The 22930-nt window shown below is 40.7% G+C and overlaps 1 protein-coding gene and 1 pseudogene across 1 annotated transcript; both read right to left on the reverse strand.

Moving 5' to 3' along the window:
- Positions 1 to 209: 209 nt before the first annotated feature.
- LOC121486085 lies at positions 210 to 2578 on the reverse strand (annotated as a pseudogene).
- Positions 2579 to 3656: 1078 nt separating this feature from the next.
- CD53 (CD53 molecule) lies at positions 3657 to 21823 on the reverse strand. Its single transcript, XM_041746799.1, has 8 exons — positions 21687 to 21823; positions 10442 to 10521; positions 9489 to 9665; positions 7935 to 8009; positions 7301 to 7396; positions 6702 to 6782; positions 5347 to 5430; positions 3657 to 4535 (listed from the first exon to the last, which is right to left on the reverse strand). The coding sequence occupies exons 2-8, from the start codon at positions 10502 to 10504 to the stop codon at positions 4464 to 4466; spliced, it is 648 nt and encodes a 215-aa protein (XP_041602733.1). The 5' UTR covers positions 10505 to 10521; positions 21687 to 21823; the 3' UTR covers positions 3657 to 4463.
- Between the last annotated feature and the right edge of the window lie 1107 nt (positions 21824 to 22930).

Here is a 22930-nt window from a genome sequence, read left to right on the forward strand (position 1 = left end):
TTTTTAATGACTAAAGTCCAGAATACAAAGGGAGGCACTAGTTGTTGACCCAACTTGTTAGTACAGGGATAAACAATAGTTTTTTGTTCCCCCACAAGGGCAAGTTACAGAAGAATACCAGATGGACAAGATAAGACATTTGAATCTAGTTTTGAAAAATCAGCCTGAAACCTAGCAGTAGTACCGTTGCAGGGTAAAAGGCTCTCCCCATACTCTTTGCCCCACACCCACCCCGATTTACCAATTCAAAATCTGGGACTTTCTTGATCAAGAGATTCTATGAGTGAATTTCTCTCTTGAGACTTTTCGTGTGCAAGCGTCATTTTTCTTGGTTTTGCTGCTGATGTCCTTGACCTCAGTCGCTGGATGAGTGAGGGAGCTGGTGGAGTTCTTTAGGAGTTCTTCTGAGGCACTTTGATCATGACAGTTTTCACTTCTGTGTATGCCTGCAACCATACTCTCCCAGCTCCTGGCCACTCCCAGACATTTTGTAGCCACCGAATGGTGACTGGGCCCCAAATACATCATAGCAGTTGATCCACACAGTGCCAGCCTGGAGGGCTTGGGACAGATAATTGGCTTTGTCCAAGTCCTTGGTGAAGACAGCTGCAGCCAGCCCATACTTGGAATTATTGGCTCTGCCAATAACTTACTCTATGGTCTTGAACTTCAGGATCTGCATCACTGACCCAAAGATCTCCTCCTTGGCGATAGTCATGCTGTCTTGCACATCTCCAAACACGGTGGGCTGGATAAAGTAGCCTCGGTCAGCAGCTGCCCCTCCACCACACAATAGTTTCGCCCCCTCCTCCTTCCCAGATTTGATATAACCACGGATCTTCTTAAACTGAGTTTCATCCACCTGCGGCCCCTGCTCAGTCTGGTTGTCAAAGGGGTTCCCAACTACATGCGACTTGGCCCTGGCAACACTCGGCTCCACAAGCTCAGCGTAAACATCTTCTTGCACAAAGGTCCGGGAGCTGGCACAGCAGCACTGCCCCTGGTTGAAGAACAGGGCAAAGTGGGCCTGCTCCACTGCCCAGTTCATGTCTGTATCTGACATGATGATATTGGGGGCTCTTTCCTCCCAGCTCCAGGGTCACTCTCTTGAGGTTACTGTTTCCTGCAGCAACCTGGACTAGGTGGCCAACCTCGATGGAGCCTGTGAAGGCCACTTTGTCCACATCCTCATGGGAGGCGATGGCAGCCCAAGCTGTGGGGCCAAATGCAGGAATGTTATTGACCACGCCAGGAGGAAAGCCAGCCTCCTTAATCAGGTTGGCCACATAGAGGGCGGTGAGTGGAGTCTGCTCAGCTACCTTCATCACAATCATATTTCTGTCGCCAGGGTTGGGCCCAGTTTCCAGGCTTGCATCAGGAGGGGAAGTTCCATAGAATGATCTGCCCGCACACCCGGACAGGTTTGTGGCGGGTATAACTGGAAAAGTGCCCATCGATAGGAATGGTTTTCCCATGGTACTTATCAGCCCAGCCAGCATAGTGAGGAGGCATCTGAGGACGGTGTCCAGATCCACCAGGTAGGAGGTGACAGGGCTGGCCGTTACCCAGGGTCTCCGAGGCTGCCAGGTAGGTCCGGTCTCGCTCAGTCAGATCCGCCAGGCGGTTCAGATGCGTCCATGCAGCGCCGGGTGACCCTGCAGGAAGGCAGCCCGGGCAGCCTCTACTGCCTTGTCCACATCTTCCTTGTATCCTTCAGCTACCTGACAGAGGACTTCTCCGGTGGATGGATTGATGGTGGGGAATGTTTTCTTGCTGACAGCATCGTGCCACTCATTGTCTATGAAGATCTGGTTGTAGAAGACTTCAGGCTGCTGGTGGGGGCCCAGGCGGGGCAAGCCTGCAGGACGGAGCGCCAACGCCATGTGCTGGGCTTATTGTTATTTTTTACCTTTTCTTTTTGTTTTTCTAACTTGATCAGGCCAATGAGTAATAGAGACAAATAAATAGCAATTAAAATAAAGTGTAATAAGACCTGTAAAAGTTTCTATGAGCGTATTATGGAGGTACTCACAAAAGACATTTTGTCAAGATTTAAATGGGGAGATGTGTGTAAAGTTCTTAGCACACTATCTCATACTTGTAAAGACTTCAATAGATGTTAAACTTAGTAGTACTAAGGAAACCTTCCTTACAGCAAAGGTAAGAATTATCAGACAAAGGGATCATTCGATTAATGGGAAAAATAAGTTCGTATAGATAAAGCTTAGAGCAACTAAATAAACTTACATAAAACTGAGGGATAGAATAAAAGAATAGGAACAGCAAAAGGTGAAGCTGGAGAGCTAAGAGTGGGACATATCTTGTAGGTCCTGAGAGACATAATAAGGAATCTGAATTTTATCCGAAGAGAAATACAGTGTCAAAAGATTTCAAGCAGGAAAATATTTATATTTATGTTTTAGAAATATTATTTTGGCTGCTATATGGAGAATGTCTTAGATGAGGCCAGTGATGGATACTAGGAGAACAGATAGTGGATTATTGAAGGAATACAGGCAAGAAATGAAATGGGAAGAATGGGTGAATTTAACATCTGGTATGTGAATCCTTAGAACTTTATAACTGACTGGATGTTGGGAGTGAAGGACAGACTAGAGTTAAGGACAAAGCTCAGGCTTCTGGCTAGGACACCTGGGTGGGTGATAGGATCACCTACTGATATGAGGATCAAAGAAAAGGAACAGGTTTGGAAGATACAATAAGTTTTTTTTTTTTTGTTCACGTTGAATGTAGGATACTTTTGATACTTATATGCAAAAAAAAAAAAATGTATCCTCTGTTCCTTGTTTCCCTCAGGAAAGTGCAAAATATGTAGGTTTCCCTATAACTACCACTAAAATGACCGATTTTCCTTAAAGTGGGAGATCCTACACAAAATTTCAAGAACAAAATCCAATTCTTCTGTCCTTTTCTCTGCCTTCTCTACATTTGGTTCTGTATTAGATATGTTCTGATTTTATCCCTATAACATATGGTTATCAGATGATGTAATTTAGCTTATAGACAATCCAATTAAGCGTTCCGTGGCCCAAAAGACATGTTGTTGGCAACCTCTAAGATCGGCGCCCAATGATATTCACTCCCTGGTATTCACACACAGTATAGTCCTTTGTCCTCGATTGTGGGCTGAAGTTTTTGACTTCCTTCTAGGGACACAATATGGCAGAATTGATGAGATGGCACTTCTGAGTCAGATTATAAAAGGATTGTGGCTTGTTTGGGGTGCTGTGTTTCATGTTCTCTCTTGGGTGTTTTGTAATGGGCGAAACCAACTAATATCATAATAGGGCAGCCCTGTGGAAAGTTGCATGTGGCAAAGAACTGAGGCCTACCAAGAGCTATGTGAAAGATCTTTAAAGTAGATCCTTTTCCAGTTGAGCCTTCAGATAAATGCAGCCCTGGCTGACATATTGATTGTTGTCATAGAGACTATGAACCAGAATCACTCAGCTAAGCTGCTCCCAGATTCATCACTCAGAGAAAATATGAGATAATAAATGTATGTTCTTAGCCACTAAGTTTTGGAATTATTTGTTATACAATAATGTATAATTAATATACCTGCCTTGCTGGCAGGGCAACCAGTTTGAGTCACAGACAATATATTTGAGATATAGAAATGAAAATGTAATGACTAAGATCATAAACTATTTTATTTATTGAAGAATTAAAATAGTACATTAACAAACCTTATTTGATAGAGAAATAATACCAGAATTCTTATAAATGTGATTATCAGCTAAACCAGCAGAAATACTGGTTTTGCTGAGTTCTTCCATAGCTATAAAACTCAAAGGCTAAGAAATTGGCTGAAGGCAGGATATGAATCACTGGACAGTTTCTTCTGGAAAGACAGAATGAATCAATAAGGCCCTTTAATAAGGAAGTTGCAAGAAACCTTACCATTTGGAGAAAGAGTACTCTGTCATTCCTGTACCCAAGGCCTAGGCCCAGCCAAAAGGAAGCAGAGGGTTGGAACTGTGATCCAATGAGTCTGGCTCCAGAGCTCCCTTCAGCTTGCCTTTTGCTTGGTGGTGGAGAGTGTACTGGGCATGATTTAAACTAGAGCCTTATTTGACAACAAGAAGATGCAAAAATTAAAGTCCCAGACCCATCCTTTGATCTTGACTCATTAGTGCCACAGATTCTCTTGGCCTCTCATGTCCAAAACTGCTCAGGTATTAGTGTCACCACCTTGAGGGACACAGTTGCCCCCAGGAGTGGGTAGATGGTTGTTCTGGTGCCTGAGATGAGAAATGCCTGGCCAACACCCTCTTCTCTGGTTCTATGAAACAGGGACCGAAACAGGGACCAAAACAGGGAAAAGATGAGAGGGGGACAAAGACACTAGGCCAGGAGGTGATCATTTAGGGCTTTGTGCTATAAGTGATTTTGCATTTCCCGAGATGAAATAAGCCTCTCCAGCACAAGGCAGTAGGATGTCACAGCCCTAAGGTCTGGCTGGTTTTATCTATCTGGCAGTTCAAGGTCAGCGCAAAGGACATCCCCAACACCTGAGAAAAGAGATGGGAAAATGTGAGGTCTTCATAGGAGGAGGCATCTCTTCCACAACCGCTGAGATTAGCCCCAGACAAAAAGAAAGTGTCTATCACACTGGAACCACCCTTCCTGCCATTACTTCCAATTCCTTCTCTGTTCTCTCCTTTAGCTTTAGAATGGTAGTGGGGGTGATGGTGTCAGGAGGGTAAGAGGATAGAGTGTATAGTCAAGTTCTGCACAAGTCAACACTTTGTGCAATGAATCATCTCTATCCATGCCTTGAGAATGACTGGTTTCTAAGCAGAGATAAATTATTTCCTTCTGAGCTTCTTGATTAAATCTTAGCTATTCTGTGATATACCCAAAACACTTGGGTGTAAAAATAGTAGAGATGTCAGCTAATAAAAAAAAGAACACAAAGCTATCCCAAATTCACCCCTGACTTACCATACTAAGCAGAGAAACAAGGAGGAAATTGATTATAGTTTTTATCAACAGCTCCTGCTTGGCATACAAGGCCAATTATTCACATAGAATGATTATCCTCACAAGCTTTTCTTTACCAGCTGAGTGAATGACCAAAGTAGGGGTCTGCTTGATGACTACTAATTTGACTATGAAGCACTCATATATCTTAGGGATAAGTTGACCGTGTAGATCTTGCAGCATATTTTCTGTATGCCTTAAATTGGTAATGTCATCATTTGCTACATGACTAGGGAAGCTCATATTATTGAGCATGTACTATGTAACTGGTACTGTTCTAAAACTTTATGTGACGTAACTAATTTAATCTTCACAAAAGTCCCATGATTAAGTTCTTACCTGGATCACACATACACAGATAGTGATGATCCCAATATGAAGGAAATTGGAGTGAAACCACAGTTTTACTTTTGCATAGCAACCCTAAAAAAAATTACAAGTACAAATGATACCACTGTATTATTCAACTTTATCAGGAAGATAATTTCAGAAGATAGTTTATATTTTGCCTTATGCCAAGAGTCTTAGGCCATTTTTATTTTCTTCCTATGGATGAAGAAATAGGCATAAAGTAGAGAATATTAAACCAGAGACTTTTCTGGTGTTGTTATTATCACAGTGGCACCTAATGCAAAAGTCCGAGATTTCTACAAACTGAGTTAAACTAGCTCCTCAGAGGCCTTTCAGCAATAGATGTCCTTATGTTCTTTGAATATCCTCTGCTGACTTGGGACAAATAAATGGGGATATGGCCTATGCAATTCTAGGATTGGCTGCATTTCAGCTTCTGCTAAAACCTAAACCTATCATGGCCCTTCCAAACTCCAGGGCAGTGCTAGTTAGTGAGTGTCTTAGTCTTTCTTCATAGAACTAAAAATTTTTGGATATTTTCCAACAATCCCAAGGTGGATAACATGGGGTAACAGGAATTTAGGAACTTAATGTTGTCGAAATATAATCTTGGCTTCTTCTCTGGACCTAGTCTGAAGGTCTGAATTAAGTGGGCAGGTTGTTTCAACAGTTCTACCAACTGTCTCTCCCCTAACTCCAGTCTCCTTCACTTATGGTTCATTTCACCAAGGTGCTGGATGCTGCCATTTCAAGGAAGAAAAGCAGAGAAACAGAAAGAAGGGAAGCTTTTATAACTTTTACTTTCAATCATAAGGCCAACTTCTTTTTTTAAAAGATTTTATTTATTTATTCATGAGAGAGAGAGAGAGAGGGGCGGGGGGAGAGGCAGAGACACAGGCAGAGGGAGAAGCAGGCTCCATGCAGGGAGCCTGAAGTGGGACTTGATCCCGGGTCTCCAGGATCAGGCCGTGGGCTGAAGGCGGCGCTAAACCACTGAGCCACCCAGGCTGCCCCAAGACCAACTTCTTGCTCAAGAAAAATATTGATATAATTCTCTGTCACTATCACATAAACTTTCTACTCTAATGTAATAGTTTAGGGTAGCAAGATTTGTGATGCCATCTCTAGTCTAAATGAGCTTGTTCCTTTTTTTAGTTTTATCTAGTGGTCTGGACAACTTTTGTCTAATTTGTCTAGTTACCTAGGTTGTCCTCCTGGCTTCTATTTTGTCCAATGTTCCTTGTTTTTGGTTGGGAGGACTAAGTCCTATATGACTGGAGTTTCTAAGATAATTGAAAGTTTAACCAAAGAGATTAATAACAGAAAAGTTGACAAAAAATTACCTGAACTTGTGGATCTGAGGGGCAAGATTTTGGTGGGTGACCATTCCAATCACTTGTGCCATTTACACCGCAACATTGCAGCTAAAAGCCAAATCCCCCCAAAATTTGATGGTTAGAAAGTCAACAGAAAGAAAACTAGAACTTGGCGAAAAGGTGGTCCCTTCAGATCTGACTCTAGCAGAAAATACAGAATTGGCTTGACTACTATGGCCCCTTAGAACAAAATACTTTCAAATCTATTATACCATTTCATTCACATAAGACTCCTTGAGGTAGAAAGGGCGGCTTTAACTTATTTGCATTTTACAGCATTCAGGGGATTCAGTCTGACATGTTTGGGTCTTCCTTAGATCTAAGTAGGGCTTAGATAATGAGCCTATCTGGAAATAAGAGAAGGGTAAGAGAGTGTAGACAACTTTGTACCAATCAGATTGATTCCTGTGCTTTCCCCTTTGTGACTGCTAGACATTATTTTGGACTTAAGAGTTGTAGACCTTAGATTCTAAACATTTCAAGAAAGTAAGTTCCATTAACCCCCAGGCACTGAGGTTGGAAAATTAAGTCTGGGCTGAGCTGAGGAGGAGTCCATCTGTACTCACAACTGACTGGATGGAATCCCAGGTTGCTCTGGTGCTGTTGTCCAAGTGGTATTGCTTGATGCTGTCAGTCAGGCTCTCAGACACATAATCATTCAGCTAGGTAGGGCATATGCCAGCAGAGAAGACATTATAAAAAGCAGGTAAGTTCAAGGAATAAGCAATTTCTAATATAGATTGGTGGTTCCATTTGCTCCTCCCTTTCAAATGATCTCCTCAGAGCTAAGGACGTGCAGAGAAGGAGTTTATATTCAGGGAGAAGTGCTGAGACTGAGATGGCATTGTAGGAAGGAGTACATAGTAGTCTCTCATCCTTCCAGAACTCTGTTTTTTTCACAAGAGGACAGATAATCAAAACATGGGCTCCTTAAGGCATGGAAGCAGACATTTTCTACTTCCAAACACATGGAGAAAAAGAAGTCGGAGGAAAATAAGCTTGTTTTTACCTCTCTTTCTATTTTTCCTTCAAAGCATGACTCAATTACAATTTCTTTGATGATATTTTTTTCCTCTCTCCATTTACAATTAATTTTATTCCATCCTTTCAGTTTGCCTGTATCTCTATTACAGGACTTATTTTGTGCCAGCTTCTCCATAGTCAGAAATACAACAATGAATTGTGTTCTTTATAGCTTACCTTCTGTTCATACACGAAGAGCAGGATAGCCAAGGTCACCTCAGCAAGGAGGATAATCAGCAGCAGGATAAAGAACTGAGGCAAAGCAGAGACATGCTCACAGCATGATTCTAGTTCTTCCCTCATTCCCACTCCACCCAGGCAGTATCCAGGTGTGTCTCTGCACATGTGCAGAGGTTCCTACTCCTGCTTGCCCAGATCTTCATAAGCCTCTTGTTTTGTAAGGAATATATGTGATGTTTTTCTACAACTGCATTCCAAATCTCTAGAGGGCAGATCAGCTGTCTTCTAACTTTGTGTTTCCCTTCCCATTGTGCCTATCCAGCTCTATGCACATAATGAGTATGCAACATTATTTGTTAAATCAGTGAAGCAATTTTGGCATCAGCTTTTTGAAACAGTTGAGCAAAAGAGCATTAAACTAAACTATGTGTCTTTAGAGTTTGGGTCCTGGTTGTTTCAGCAAGATCAAGGCTAGTTTGTGGTGGGGGACAGGTGATGGTGGAAGTTGAAAGGAGCTCTTTATAGATGGGGAGAAGAGGTATTCTAATCACAGTCCTAACTTTTATTTATCTCCACCTGTAGATGCTTACTCCCTTTATGCTAATCACATACTACAGAAAACACATTTTCACTGATTCCGTCTCCTTCATTTTTTTTTTATCCCAACACTAATTTTGACTGCTTAAATCTGTTTAACACTTTCCCTATGTCTAACATCCCCCATATTTTGCCATTAATCCAGGAACTGAGAATGGGAATGTTTTTGCTCTATCTCTTGGCTCCAGTTTAAGGGTTTAAGGGTTGATCCATAAGGGAAAGAAGATTAATCAAATGACTTAAGGAAGAACCAAAGCAACTGGGAACCCTTATTTATGGATGGGTGACACTGTTATATCAAGCAGTGTTCTGGGTACACTTAGAGATACAAGGAGCTCTTCTTTCATAGAGTTTACAGGCAAAACCTAAGCCTAAATGTGTTCTTCAGGACACTTAACTGACAGGGAACAACTGAAAAGCTCTAGCATCTCTCATGTTACATAATAGCTGCCACCTAAGACCTCGCTTAAGTTGAGTCATCATTCTGTCATGTATCTTGTGCAGATTTGAGATAGAGAAATATCTTCTGCCATTTTAGAAGGGTCACAGTACAAAGAAGAATCTAGAGACTAGATTTTCCATCAGTTGGTGATTCTGACACAGATCCTAAAAATACATGCCAATGTGAAAAGCATTTAGGCAGATGAATGACATTTGATTTCAACCAAATATGAAGAAATGAAATGCCATAAAGGGAAATTATGACAAGGGTCATTATTAACACTGTAAAATGAATCTCAAGGAAGATAGCAATGTCCTCTTCTACCTATCCTGTGACCCAAGTCAGAAACAAAATACTATTGATCTAGATAGACTTGGCTGGCCTGAGGTGTCAAACCTATGATCCTATGATTTCCTTGTGCCCATAGGTTAGCCACCAAGAAACATCTTGCCTGGGGCTTCAGGCATCATGTCTCTCTACTTAGGGTACCACAACTGCTGCAAGAGACTCACCGACATAAGCAGGCACTTATTCTCCTTGATGGAGCCCATACAACCCAGGAATGCAACCACCATGATAATGGAGCCCACGATGACAAGCACATTGCCCAGTGTGAGGGAGAGGAGCAGCCTGAAGTTGTTGTGAATCAGGAAATAGATCCCAAAGCCCAAAATGCAGCAGCCACAGAACTGAAAGAAAGAATCCCACAATACTCTTGAATATCTGTTCACATTATCACTTGAAAATAGAATCACATCTTTCCTTAGCTCTATCAAGACTGTCATGATGTCCCACTCATGCTTCGTCCTACCCATATCAGATACCAGAGGAAGCTCACTGTGAGTAATATAGTATCTTCATGCTTCAGATCCCATTCTCCTTGTTCCCACAATAGCTTACAAATGGTCTTCCCTTTGGAAACCACAATCATGTACAGGGGATGATGCCCTGTTTGAGAAGTTTATCCTGCTAGGAAGAAAACTAGAGAAGCCAAACTTTTAAGGATCTTCTCATAGACACATGAGTACAAACATCCTATATTTGAAATTCAGTTGCTGAATTTGGCATAGTGAAACCTTCCCAGAAAAGGTGACTTCCCTTTCAATCAGCTATTCATCCAACGGATTCGGAGGAGGAGGGAAGTAAGAAAGTGTCATTTATGCACAGAATTTAGAGTCTCAGGTTTCTCACCAATAGATGTCAGCAGTGAGCCTTAGTAGCCTAAAGTTCGGAGAGAGAGAAATAGCATGCCTATAAATAACTGCACTAGTACTTTTCAATTTTACAGGCTTATACTATGGTGGGATGAGAAGAGGGGAGGAAATTATTATTCTCTTGTAAGCGGGGTATGCCATTCAGACATGCATGGGTTGCTCTCCATAGCAGGCTCTTCAGCAGAGGAGAGAGAAATAGAGTGTAGCTTGGATTTGATGAGCTCAGCCACGTTCAGAAGAGGCACACTTACCCAAAAAAGCAAGTTGAAGAAAAACAGAACGTACTTCAGCAACTTCAAGCCACTCATGCCCATGCTGGGAAATCCTTGCTCTAAAAAGTAAAAGGAAGAAAAGAGTAAGTAAATGACCTGGCTCTGCAAGGTGGCACCAGTGAACAGAGGACAGATATATTCAGGGTTCAAGAGCTCCAGCACCACCTCAGGTTTGAGCTGTAACTCTCCTCTAGGAAATTTCTCCAAACTCCCTGTTCTCTCAGTTTCTAAACTAAGGTATCAATTGGCTTATCTTGGACACTCACTTTCATTCCAATTCAGCAAGCCAAGAATGCTTATCACTGAATTAAGCACTGTAGAGGAGAATGAATCACAGTCTCTATCACATTTGGTCTCTAGGCCAATGCTCAGAGACTAATGCTTGGGCATTTATTCAAGAAGGCAGCCCAGGGGTCAGGAATTCATCAGTTGTGGAGAACTCAGTGACTTGATCAGCCAATTCCTGATCATGTACATACTACATTTGGTCTATAAATCTCTCCAGATGAAAATGGGGGAGCATACCTATGTATGATTCATTCTTTTACTGAAGAAACATTTATGATGTTTTCTGTGGAAGATATAACTGTGACTAAGCAGTAGCTATCTTCCAGAAGATATCAATCTGATAGCAGAGATAAAACTAGCTATCTAATATTCAATGGAGAAAGAAAAGAGATAGCAATGGAATTTCGATATATATATAATTATATATAAAAATATATATTTTATATATAAAATTTTATATATATAAAAATATATATGATTTTATATATATATAATTTCATTTTCTCAGCAAGGACACTAGAAATTGAGGCTTTTCCTCAATTCTAGAGATCTGGATACAAATTTTGAATTTTCTTTCAGACACAATTAGGTTCTATAGAGTCACTCATTTTAAAACTGCACATAAGACTGCTATATAAAGCAGAACGTCAATTTATTGTTTTTTTCCCTATTAGAACTATGCCTTTTCTAGTGTATAGATTGCCTACACTATCCATTGCCTGTACCCTTTTAACAGTATCAAGATATCCAGAAATCAGATGGTCTTGAGGGATAAGTTATGTAGGCAGTTGTGTGATGAGCTATTTGTGTTCCACAATACAATAATCTCTGTTGAATAGACCAAATACGTATATTTATCTCATACTATTTTCCTTTTCCTTTACTATGTCCTTCTCTATCCCTTTCTCCTTCTTGTCTTGACCCTCAGGATTATTCTTAATTCTTCATCAATATTTTAGCTAAGTTAAAATAAAATTCATTTGATTATAAGTGTGTGTATATACTTGCGAAGTTAAAAAACAGTATGATGGGGCACCTGGGTGGCTCAGTGGTTAAGCATCTGCCTTTGGCTCTGGTCATGGTCCCAGGGTCCTGGGATTGAGTCCCTCCTCAGATCCCCACAGGAAGCCTGTGTCTCCCTCTGCCTATGTCTCTGCCTCTCTCTCTCTATGTGTCTCATAAATAAATAAATAAATAAATAAATAAATAAATAAATAAATAAATAAAGTTTTGAAAAGTATGATGATTTACTACATAAGCTTTGAAGTCAAACTTGGATTCAACTCTCTCATATGCCATTAAACAGCTACACTAGATTTGGAAGCTTACTTAACATTTCTAGTCACAATTTATTCCTATGTAAAATGGGACTAATACTTATATCTTCTAGGATGGATGTGAAGATTAAATGATCTTACAACAGAGATATAGCTATCAATGGTGTACTACTCAGGAATAAAAGGAAGTGAACTGTTGCTACACAACACAGCATAGATGAATCTGAAAATAATTATGGTGGATACACAAAGCTAGACCAAAAATATTAGTACATAGTGTATGATTCCAGTTATATAAAATTTTAGAAATGAAAACTAACATATAACAATGGAAAGCAGATCAATGATTGGAGATAGAGGTAGAGGAGAGTGGTCGTGGTGGCGGGGGTTTAGATAAAGAAAAGGAGAGTAGGGAGAGGTGGGAGAAAAGGATAATGAAAGACCATGAATAATCTTTTGGAAGTGATGAATGTGTATTATCTTGACTGTAGTGATGGTTTTATATATGTATGTATATGTCATAAAGCCCTTCCTAATTTGCCCTGTCTATCTCTCCAAATTCATGGCAACATCCTGTGTCTTATATTTTATTTTTTTAATTTTTATTTATTTATTTATTTAATTTATAAAAGAACTTTATTTTAGATATTCATGACATGTAAAAATGATGTACATACCAACATACACAATTTGATGAATTTGGGGTAAATGTACAGTTATGAAACCATCACCACCATCAAGACCATAGACATATCCATCATTTCCTGAAGGTTCCTCCCATCCCCATTCTTATTATTTTATTTTTTGTGATCACTTAATATAGGATCCACCCTCTTAGGAAGTTCTGAATGTACAATATTATATTGTTAGCTATAGTCACTATGCTGTATAGTAGATTTCCAGAATTTATTTATTTTGCACAACTGAAACTTTGTATCCTTTGACCATCATCTCCCTACTTATCTTTCTTCTAAGCCAGTAACAACCACCATTTGACCCCATGCTTCCATGAGTTTGACTATCTTAGATTCCACATATAAGTCATACAATACAGTATTTGTCTTTCTCTGCTGTGCTTATTTCACTAGCATAATGTCCTCCAGGTTAATCCATGTTGTCACAAATGGAAAGATTTCCTTCTTTTCTTTTTCTTTTTTTTTCCTTGTTTTTTTAAGGTCAAATAATATTCCATTGTGCGTAGGTACCACATTTCCTTCATTCATTCATGCATTGATAAACATTTAGATTGGTTTCATACCTTGGCTATTGTGAATAATGCTACAATAAACATGGAATGAAGGTATCTCTTTGAAATCCTGATTTCAATTCACTCCAGTTTATTCCAGAAGTGAGATTGCTGGATCATATGGTAGTTCTATATTGGACTTTTTGAGTGTTTTCCATAAGGGCTGTACCAACTTATATTTCTACCAACGGTGCACCAAGCTTCATTTTCTCCACATCCTTGCCAACACTTTTTTTCCAAATATTCATTTATTTTTTTTATGGTAGAAGAAGAACAATATTAATTTCTGTTTGTTTCAAGCTTTTATTTAAATTCTAGTTAGTTAACATATGTATAATATTGGTTTCAGGAGTAAAGCTCAGTGATTCATCACTTATATAGAACACCCAGGGCTCATCACAGGTGCCTCCTTGATAGCCATCACCCATCTATCCCATGCCTCACACACCTCCCCTCCATCAACCTTCAGTTTGTTCTCTGTCATTAAGAATCTCTTATCGTTTGCCTCCCTCTCTTTTTTTTCCTTCTTTCCCCTGTTTATCTGTTTTGTTTCTTAAATTCCATGTGAGTGAAATCATATATTCTAGCTCCATCCAAGTCATTGCAAATGGCAAGATCTCATTCTTTTTGATGCCTGAGTAATATTCCGTTGATATATATACCACGCCTTCTTTATCCATTTGTCAGTTGATGGACAGTTGGGTTCTTTCTATAAGTTGGCTATTGTTGATAATGCTGCTATTTTAAAATCTAAGAAGCAACATTGACCACTTGTCTCAGTGCCTCCTTTTTTTTACCTGTGGTTATGGGATTCTTTGTTGGAATTTACCATTTTTCTACCCCTCTGACACCTTAATTTGGTTAGCCACTATTTATCCTGACACTCAGCTCCAGTGTCACTCTTCCAGTAAGCCCTCATTGATTGGGTCTATTTCTCCACACCCAACCCCACTCCCCACAAGGAGTACCCGTAATACCTGCACATCTCTGTTATTGCACTAGCCTCTTTATTTTGTAATTATCTCTTTCCTCTCTAGAATGTGAACTCCTTGAGGGTAGGAATTAGTTTATTCATCTTTGAATCCTCGAGATCCAACACAGTCCCCTGATTACACTAAAAAATTAAGATTATTCAATAAGCTTTTGTCAATTAATTCTACATAATCTGGTATAGTGGAATGAACATTACACTGTGTTGGGCTTGAGTTTATCCTGCCAATAAACTAATCTTTTGGATGTGGACAGATAACTTACACAGAAGATTGGACCAGATGCCTCCTAGGGTCACCTCAGCCCCCAAATCCTAGGATCCTATGATCACTGCTTTAGGCTCCTATAATCAAATGGTCCACAGAACACCAACTAATGAAGTGCCCACAGACATGTGGATATCCTTATTGAGTTTTTTCCTTTCACAGATGGGAAGAAGAGCCTCTTCTTTCTCCTTCATTGACTTTTCATTTGCTCAGACTCCCCCAAATCCCCAGATTTTTGAAGGAGAAAATCTGCCCATTTGGTAAAGATTGTCACTACTTTTACCACGTGTATGTCCCAGTTTTCCTATTAACCAGACTGAATGGCACTGTTTCCTCTTCCTTTCTTCATTTTAAGTTCGTCAGTTATTGGGCTCCTGCCCCTTTCAACCCCCCTGTCTGGAAGAAATGACACCTCTTTGCAGTCAAAATCTGCTGCATGATTCATGGCTCTGTGAAGAAAGTCCTTGACGTCAGCTTCCAGGAAACCTCTGTGACCAAACTCCAGTTAGCTGTGGCAACCTTCCACAGCTCCTCGTGCAGGCCAGGGATAAAGTTCACTTTTCAGTTCCTTCCAAGCAAAGATCTTGGGCTAATAAATTGTCTTGTGGATTTCTAGTTCAATCCTTCCTTTTTATTTGGCCTGTTCTTTCAGAGCCATCAAATCTAGTCTTGAATGCAATCGAGTTTAGAAGTAGCTAAAGTTGGGATAGAACTTTCAAGAAGCTACCAATTCAATCCAGCCTTATGAGATCCCAATCTTGGTGCCACAGCAAGACAGCTTTGGTGTTACATATACTATTATATTTATGAGATATTAATCTGTGTTCCCCAAACAAAAACAAGCAACCAAACAGAACCATAGGGAATGAAAGGAATCCATGATCAAATAATTTTGGAAGTAAATAGGATTAAATAAAAGTAAAAGAAAAAGCAATACAGTTCTTTTAATGAATGACTTCTGAGAAGCTCATTATATACTAATGTACATTGTCACTATAAACCTGTTTTTATATTGAAGGCTAAACAGCTCAGAGAACACATTGTTCTACAAAACACAATTTGATAAACACTAGTAATGGAATCAGACAGATCTAGTTTTGAATTCAAACCATGCCACATGCCAGAAATGTGGCCTTGGGCAACTTGTGTAACCTCTCTTTCACAATTTCCCTCATCTTTAAAATGATGATATTTACATGCAGTTCACATGTTGTTCAGGGGGTTAAACGAGATGACATTTCCTGGGTGGCTCAGGATGAGTGCCTGGCTCAATGAACACTGACTAAAAGATCATGTTTGGTGGGGGATCCCTGGGTGGCTTGGCGGTTTAGCGCCTGCCTTTGGCCCAGGACGCGATCCTGGAGTCCCCGGATCGAGTCCCGCGTCGGGCTCCCGGCATGGAGCCTGCTTGTCCCTCCTCCGGTATTTCTGACCCTCTCTCTCTATGCCCAAAGCAGGACTCCATCCCAGGACCTCAGGATCATATCCTGAGCCAAAGGCAGGCACTCAACCACTGAGTCATGCAAGCGTCCCACAAAAGATTTTTCTAAAATGGGAAAGAAAATCTGTTCTCTACAAGGGTCCCCTATATAAGGGCAAAATAAATTTAAACAGATGATAGAGTTCATTGAACCCTGCAAAATACTGAATTCTTCATGAATGTGTCTTATTTATAATCCTCTCATCAACCCTGTAACTTAGATGTCAACAGCCTCGGTTTGCAAACAAGAAATCCAAGGCTCAAACAGCCTGTGTAACTGGCACTGTTCACCCAGCTCATGAACAGCAAAGCACACGGCACAAGACAAAGTCTCTCAGCCTCCCAGCCGACCATTCTTCCGCTTCCCCGGGCTCCATTTTGTGCCTCCCACTTCCCAACCCAACACACCCCCTGCAGTGTGAGCCGCAGGAGGATTCCATCCAGTTTTCAGTGTGAATCCCTGTGAACAGTGGCTGAGGAGAAATGGGGGTTATGCAAATACGTCTCTCTCAGAGGGAGTAATAATCGCCAGGGAAAGGTGGCACAAAAATAAAACAAAACCAAACTGTCAACATTTATGCATTAATTTTGTCTCTCTCCATCACTTTGTCAAAGTAACGTGTTTGTCATCTTAGTCCTCCCTGAAATTGTGGTCTGGTGAAATTCAAAGCTGCTATTAGGGAGAGAAATTGGTGATTTGTAGAAGAGAGAAAGGAAGAAGTGGAGAGAAAAAATGAAGAAAGACAAATCCAGATAATCTTGGAGGCTCGTTTTCTAGAGGTTCTCTTTCCTTACTCCCAAAATATGTAGAATTTGGGGTATGTGGGTGTCTCAGCTGGTTAAGTGTCTGTCTTCGATTCAGGTCATGATCTCAGGGTCCTGGGATCGAGCCCTGCATCCAGCTCCCTGCTCAGTGGTGAGTCTGCTTCTCCCTCTGCCCCTTGCTGCCCTGGCTCGTGCTCTCTCTCTCTCTCTCTCTTAAATAAATAAATGAAAGCTTTAAGAAAATCTTTAAAAAAAATAAAAATACATAGAATTTTGCTGTGGATGGTCCCTGTCCTGGAGACCCATCTATGGTGCATTCAAGCAAGCTATATCTAGCATGAGCAAGGCTCTGTGTGGGCTAATCAAAGCCATTTCTGTGGCATTTCCATCAAAAGTCTGAATAATCTGAATCTAGTCATGAAGAAATATGAGACAAAACAAACTGAGAGACATTCTAGAAAATAGCTTGTCTGTATGCTTCAAGGATATCAATATCATGAAACACAAGAAAAATTCAGGAACTGCTCCAGGTAGAAGGTGACTAAAGAAATAAGACAGTTAAAAGCAAGGTGTGGTCAGAGATTTCCAGTCACTATGAGGATATCAATCAGCAACCGATGGGATCTGAATAAAATCTATAGATTGATAACAGTATTGTAATTGTGTCAATTTCCTGATGTTGATTATTATACAGTGGTATGTAAGAGAACGTTTGTGTTCTTAGAAAATACATAGTAGGGGCACCTAGGTGGCTCAGTGTTTGAGCGTCTGCCTTTGGCTCAGGTCGCAATCCCAGGGTCCTGGGATCAAGTCCCACATCAGGGTCCCCACAGGGAGCCTGCTTCTCCCTCTGCCTATGTCCCTGCCTCTCTCTCTCTGTGTGTCTCTCATGAATAAATAAATAAAATCTTTAAAAAAAAAAAGAAAATACGTAGTAAACCACTCTGTGGAAAAGGATATCATACCAGCAATTACTCCCAAATGAGAAAGCCAAAGAAGGATAAAGAAAATGTGACAAAATGGTTATATTTGGGACATCTAGGTGAAGAGGGTTCAGAAATTCTTGGTACTAGTTTTGCAAGTTTTCTGTAAGTCTGAATTTAAAGAGAGACAGAGAGAGAACATTGAATATGAATAAATGATCTAAGGAATTCTGATCTTTAAATCATTACATCATAATTCCCTGATGGCATAAATTCTGAGATTCCACAAGAGCTGTTTTTAGAAGAGCCATGGGATAATTCCTTAAGGCCTCTAGTTGCTCCTAATAGAGTGAGTATTAACCCATGAGTTCAAATTTAAAAGATGTGAGGCATCAAAATATCCTATGCCTCAATCTAGTTCTCCTGAAATATAAAATGTCAAATGAAAGTGTGACAAATTAAATATATTTCAAATATTTCATTTGCTAGCATATTGACTTCAGATCAATTAGATTTATGACTAAGTTGCATTTTTAAATGTTTGCATATGTTAAAATGCACTGAAAATTTATGGACAAAGAACAGTCTGATGATGCTCTTTTAATAGGAAGTTTATAAGAAAAGAGAATATAGTATAATGGAGAGAAAAGAGCATTCCATAGGGAATCAGGAATTACTATTTAACAAGTTTTATGACTTTGGACAAGTTTCACCTTACCTGGAAATAAGCAGTTTGGAATATTCTATGAAGAGCTGATATTTTCTGGGCTCTCACTACAAGTTGAACATTTTATTTGAACCTAAATAATCCCAAATTCTATTTAAGTAACAACATTCTAACACTTGGAAAATAGTGCTCTTATTTTAAATGATTTTAGAAATATGTCCTTGCGGCACTTTTTCCTTTACAACAGTTCATGGCTGAAGCTATGATGTATTGAGGTTCCTGCTTGGGCAGGAAGGGTCTTGTGTGCTGGTGATGTGGGGAATGAATAGAGGACTTGCCTCTGTATCCCAACACAGAGATCCATGGTCTCTACTCTGAGTGCTCCCCCAATGCCTTTGGAAATGGCTTCCTTCTTCCCAAAGCCTATGTCCAGACAGCCTTCCCACACTCACACTCTAGCTGCAATCCTTGCCTCCTCTAGTCCAACAGCCACCCTGGGAGGCCTGCTCTGTGTAGTGGTCTTGTTTCTCTGTTAATTTGCTTCAGTGCTCTGTACCTGCAGTGGCAGCTCAGTCCCACAGCTTCCTGAGGGCAGATACCCAGTCTGTGGGCCCAGGGTGATCTGCACACACTGGATGCTCATTCAGTACAGGAGGTACTGGGGGAGGACTAATGTAGGAACACAAACCAAACCACTATAACTAAATCAATACAGCGTTTCCTGGAACAGAAGCTGAGAGACAGTGATCATAACCTCACAGAGAGCTCCAATCTTTACCCTAATCTGGGGGAAATTGAAATTAAGGAGTAAGAAATCTGCCCCTTCACTCTCATTTCAAGCCACACCCCATCAGTTCTGATGTCTCAGGCATAGCCACAGCCAGGGCTAGACCTTGGACCCGCTTGGTTGTTTGATCTTTCCTCTCACTTTCAGGTGCTGGTTCTAGAACCAAGCAGGAGAAAGAGATTTCTGCCTCCTGTGCTCCTGCAGCCAAAGCCTGTACTATGGTCTTGCTTGCTTATTCTCATTTCAAAGGAGTCTAGGGGTCAACTCACACTCTTTGAATGTGTATGTACAGTGCCCCATTTGGAATGCTGTTACTTCCAGTCTCTATAGCAAACTTGTACTTTGTAAATGAATGAAAGCAGTCACTTCCTCTCCAAGGCACACTCCTACACATCTCCGACATTTTGTGCACATCCTACCTCCATTATAGAAAAGATCGCATTGTGCTGTATTTGTGTGTTGTGTCTGTACTCCACACCAGAATCTACAAATGCTTTGAGATTGATAAGCACATCGGTTATCCCTGTTTCTCTGGGACACAGCACAATGCCTTCCTGTTCAAATGCTGTGGGTTGGGACTGAGGAAGGGCTTCAGATCTGGAGTCTGAAGCCCTCTGGGTGGTCACAAGTCAACCTGAGGACATCAGAAACCAAAGACCATTGGAGTTTGACTTTGCTGGTTTATGCTGGAAAATTATCAAAGGTGAAGTGGCTTAGGCAGCACTAGCTGTGACAGAATGGGCTTTGAATCATTCCCTTTGGGTATAAAGGTGTCCAATCCTTTCATTTATAAGCTAAGTACTCTTTCTGTGGCCCACACAGAAAACACAGGAAATCAATCTTCAGTTCAGTCTCTGTTCCAAACCCAACCACAATTTCAAAACAGTGCAGATTCCGGTGGAGATTGAGAAAGCAAAACTTTTGTTCAGCCAGCAGCTAAGAATGCTTTTGCTCAATCCTCTTCCAAAACACCAATACCTCTTATCTTTCACAGGAGTTCCTTAAGGGCAGGACTATTTTCGGGACAAATCTCTACCTTGCTATTTTGTCTCTCCACCAGAATCTTCCAAAGCACAGTGCCTGGCCCCAGGAGGCACTTAACATAGGATTAGTAAATGAATTCATTAAAAAGTCTGGTCTTTGGGTGCCTGGCTGGTTCAGATGGTTGAGCATAGGACTCTTGATGGGGAGGTTGTAAATTTGAACCCCCACTGGGTGTAGAGATTACTTAAAAATATAATCTTAAGGGGCACCTGGGTGGCTCAGTTGGTTAAGCATCTGACTCTTGGTTTCAGCTCAGGTCATGATCTTGGGGTTTTGAGATAGAGCCCCACATCCGGCTCTGTGCTCAACCCCTGCTTAAAATTCTATCTGCTCCTTCCCCCTCCCCATGCTCCTTCTTGTTCTCTCAAATAAATTTTAAAAAATCTTTTCAAAGATCTTTTAAAAATAAAATAAAAAGTCTGGTCTTTATTTTTAAATTTATGGCTCAATGGTCCCTGAGATACTTTGGGAATCTAGAGCCCCCAGTGGCATTGCCATCCTCCATTGTTAGGTGTGTAAGTATTTTTCTGGAGGATTTTCCTCTCCCCCAGGGCATAATCAGTTGAGATGCTTGCAAGTCTTGGAAGGAGAAAGCTCTGATTTAGTGTTTCCCGTGGTCTCCTGACCTCCAGTAATGACTATGGTGGTCACAGAAAGTCAAGACCAAAAGCTTGACTATGACCTTCTGAGTCCATAAGACCCCAGTCACTAGTTACAGGGCATGAATTAGAACTCATTACAATATCAAATTTTGTTGGTTGGTGCATGTCATAATACATTTATCAATATTTATGTTTTGTATACCAAGAACGAGCTTATTCAGCAGAACCATTAGGACCACAATGTTCTTTCTGTCTGAAAACAATCTACGCATCTCTTTAGGGGTGTTCAGCTTTTACTTCTTGATATACAGGCAGTGGGCATGCCTTATGTTCCTGACTCTGAACTCGGTGTTGTCATTTGCAGCTGTCCTATTTTAGTAGCTCTGAGGAATCACAGTGAGGAATTCAACATGAAAACTTGTTGAATTAAGAACTACCATCTCCCAGCTGCCTTTCTAAATGGCTCTGGCTGTTGGTTCTCTCCTCACTTTAAAATCACAAAATCAGGCTTCTAAGAGACCTGAGCATGTATGAAATCTCCCCAATATCATATCACACAGAAGGCTCCAGGCATCAAAAATGACAACTCACAGAAATTCAAGTTCTGAGGCAATTAAGCAATTAGGTTCTAAAGCACGAATGCCTTGGCCCAGTGAGGTATCAGACAACAGGAACCTGGTTAATGAAAAGTCTTTAGGGCTTGCTTGTCTTTTGAAGGGTTCTAGGATCTTAATCTTTTTACTTTCCTGCATTAAATATTTGAAAAATAGAAGTTGCAGGAGATTTTAGGCCTACTAAGAGGTATGCAGACAATCCTAAAATACTCTATCTTACATAATATGGTTCAGGTCTTTGCTGTCAAGCCAGATTAAAATGTCACCAATCTTACCTTTTGCAGGCACTTTTCTTCAGTTCCTTAGGCAGGCTTGGTGATTATTCTTGAGGAGGTCACAATAAGGCTGGTAACACGGATGTCAGGGGCTATTTGTGTAAAAGGAGAAGTGAAGGGAAAATAAATGTGCTCACACTGTGACAACAGGAAGCCCAGTTGAAGAGAGGGAGGAAGTGAGGCTTGGCCTGCCCTCTTTAGCCTTAGAGGTGCAATCCTTCCCCTGTGGCTTTTTAAACATCTACTCCCACGACCCACCCAAATACATAAACTTGCTTCTATGAAACATAGGAAAAGTCAAAGACCAAAGTGGTTCAGGTACTAATCAGTGAGCACTGGTAGGTTCTGGGGTGATTTCAGCCTTGATTTCTGTCTAGTAAAAGGCAGTGCTTCTCAATCAAAGTGGTGCCTCAGAATTACCTGTGGGTCTTTTCAAGAATAAGTATGCCTGGCCCCCCATTTGGTAGCTGGAAACTGGAGTAGAACCCCAAAATAATTATTTTTAAAGGTTTTCTAGGACTCAGACAGGAATGTCTTTTAAGCCTAATTTGACCTTCTCCCCACCCTCCCTCCAGCTGCCTTCCAGAAGATCTCTGGTTTCCTGTTGGATTGGGATACCATTTTCAGACTTCTGTCTCCAAAGTTGGATTTTACTTATGTAAGGATATTGTCAAGGATAAACCCCAAGGTACAATCCAAGGGACACTGGTAAAAATGATTTGTTTAGTAAAGAGAGCCCCAAAGTTCTGAGTTTCAATCCCAGCTTCATCTCTGTTAGCTGTGTGATACTGAGCAAATCTCAACCTCTTAGCTTCAGTTTATTAATAGTAACATCTAATAATAGTCCTGCTAGTTACTGTTATATCCCCATTAATAGATGAGAAAACAGAGCTCAAATAGGTTAGATATTTAGCCCAAGATTATATAGCTAAGAGATAGCAGTTGGGGGTGCCTGGGTGGCTCCATCAGTTGAGCAACCCACTCTTGATTTTGACTCAGTTCATGATCTTAGCATCATGGGATGGAGTGCATGTCAGCTCCATGCTCAGTGCAGAGTCTGCTTATCCCTCTCCCTCTGCTCCTCCCCCACTTGTGCGTTCTCTCTCTCTCTCTAAATAAATAAATAAAATATTTTTAAAAGTTTAAATAAATAAACAAACAAAATGAAAAAAACAGCAGTTGGGACTCAAATTCAAAGTCACAGAGAATTGGGGCAGCCCAGTTGGCTCAGCGGTTTAGTGCCG

This window comes from Vulpes lagopus, chromosome 3, assembly GCF_018345385.1.
Source record: "Vulpes lagopus strain Blue_001 chromosome 3, ASM1834538v1, whole genome shotgun sequence".
NCBI lineage: Eukaryota > Metazoa > Chordata > Mammalia > Carnivora > Canidae > Vulpes > Vulpes lagopus.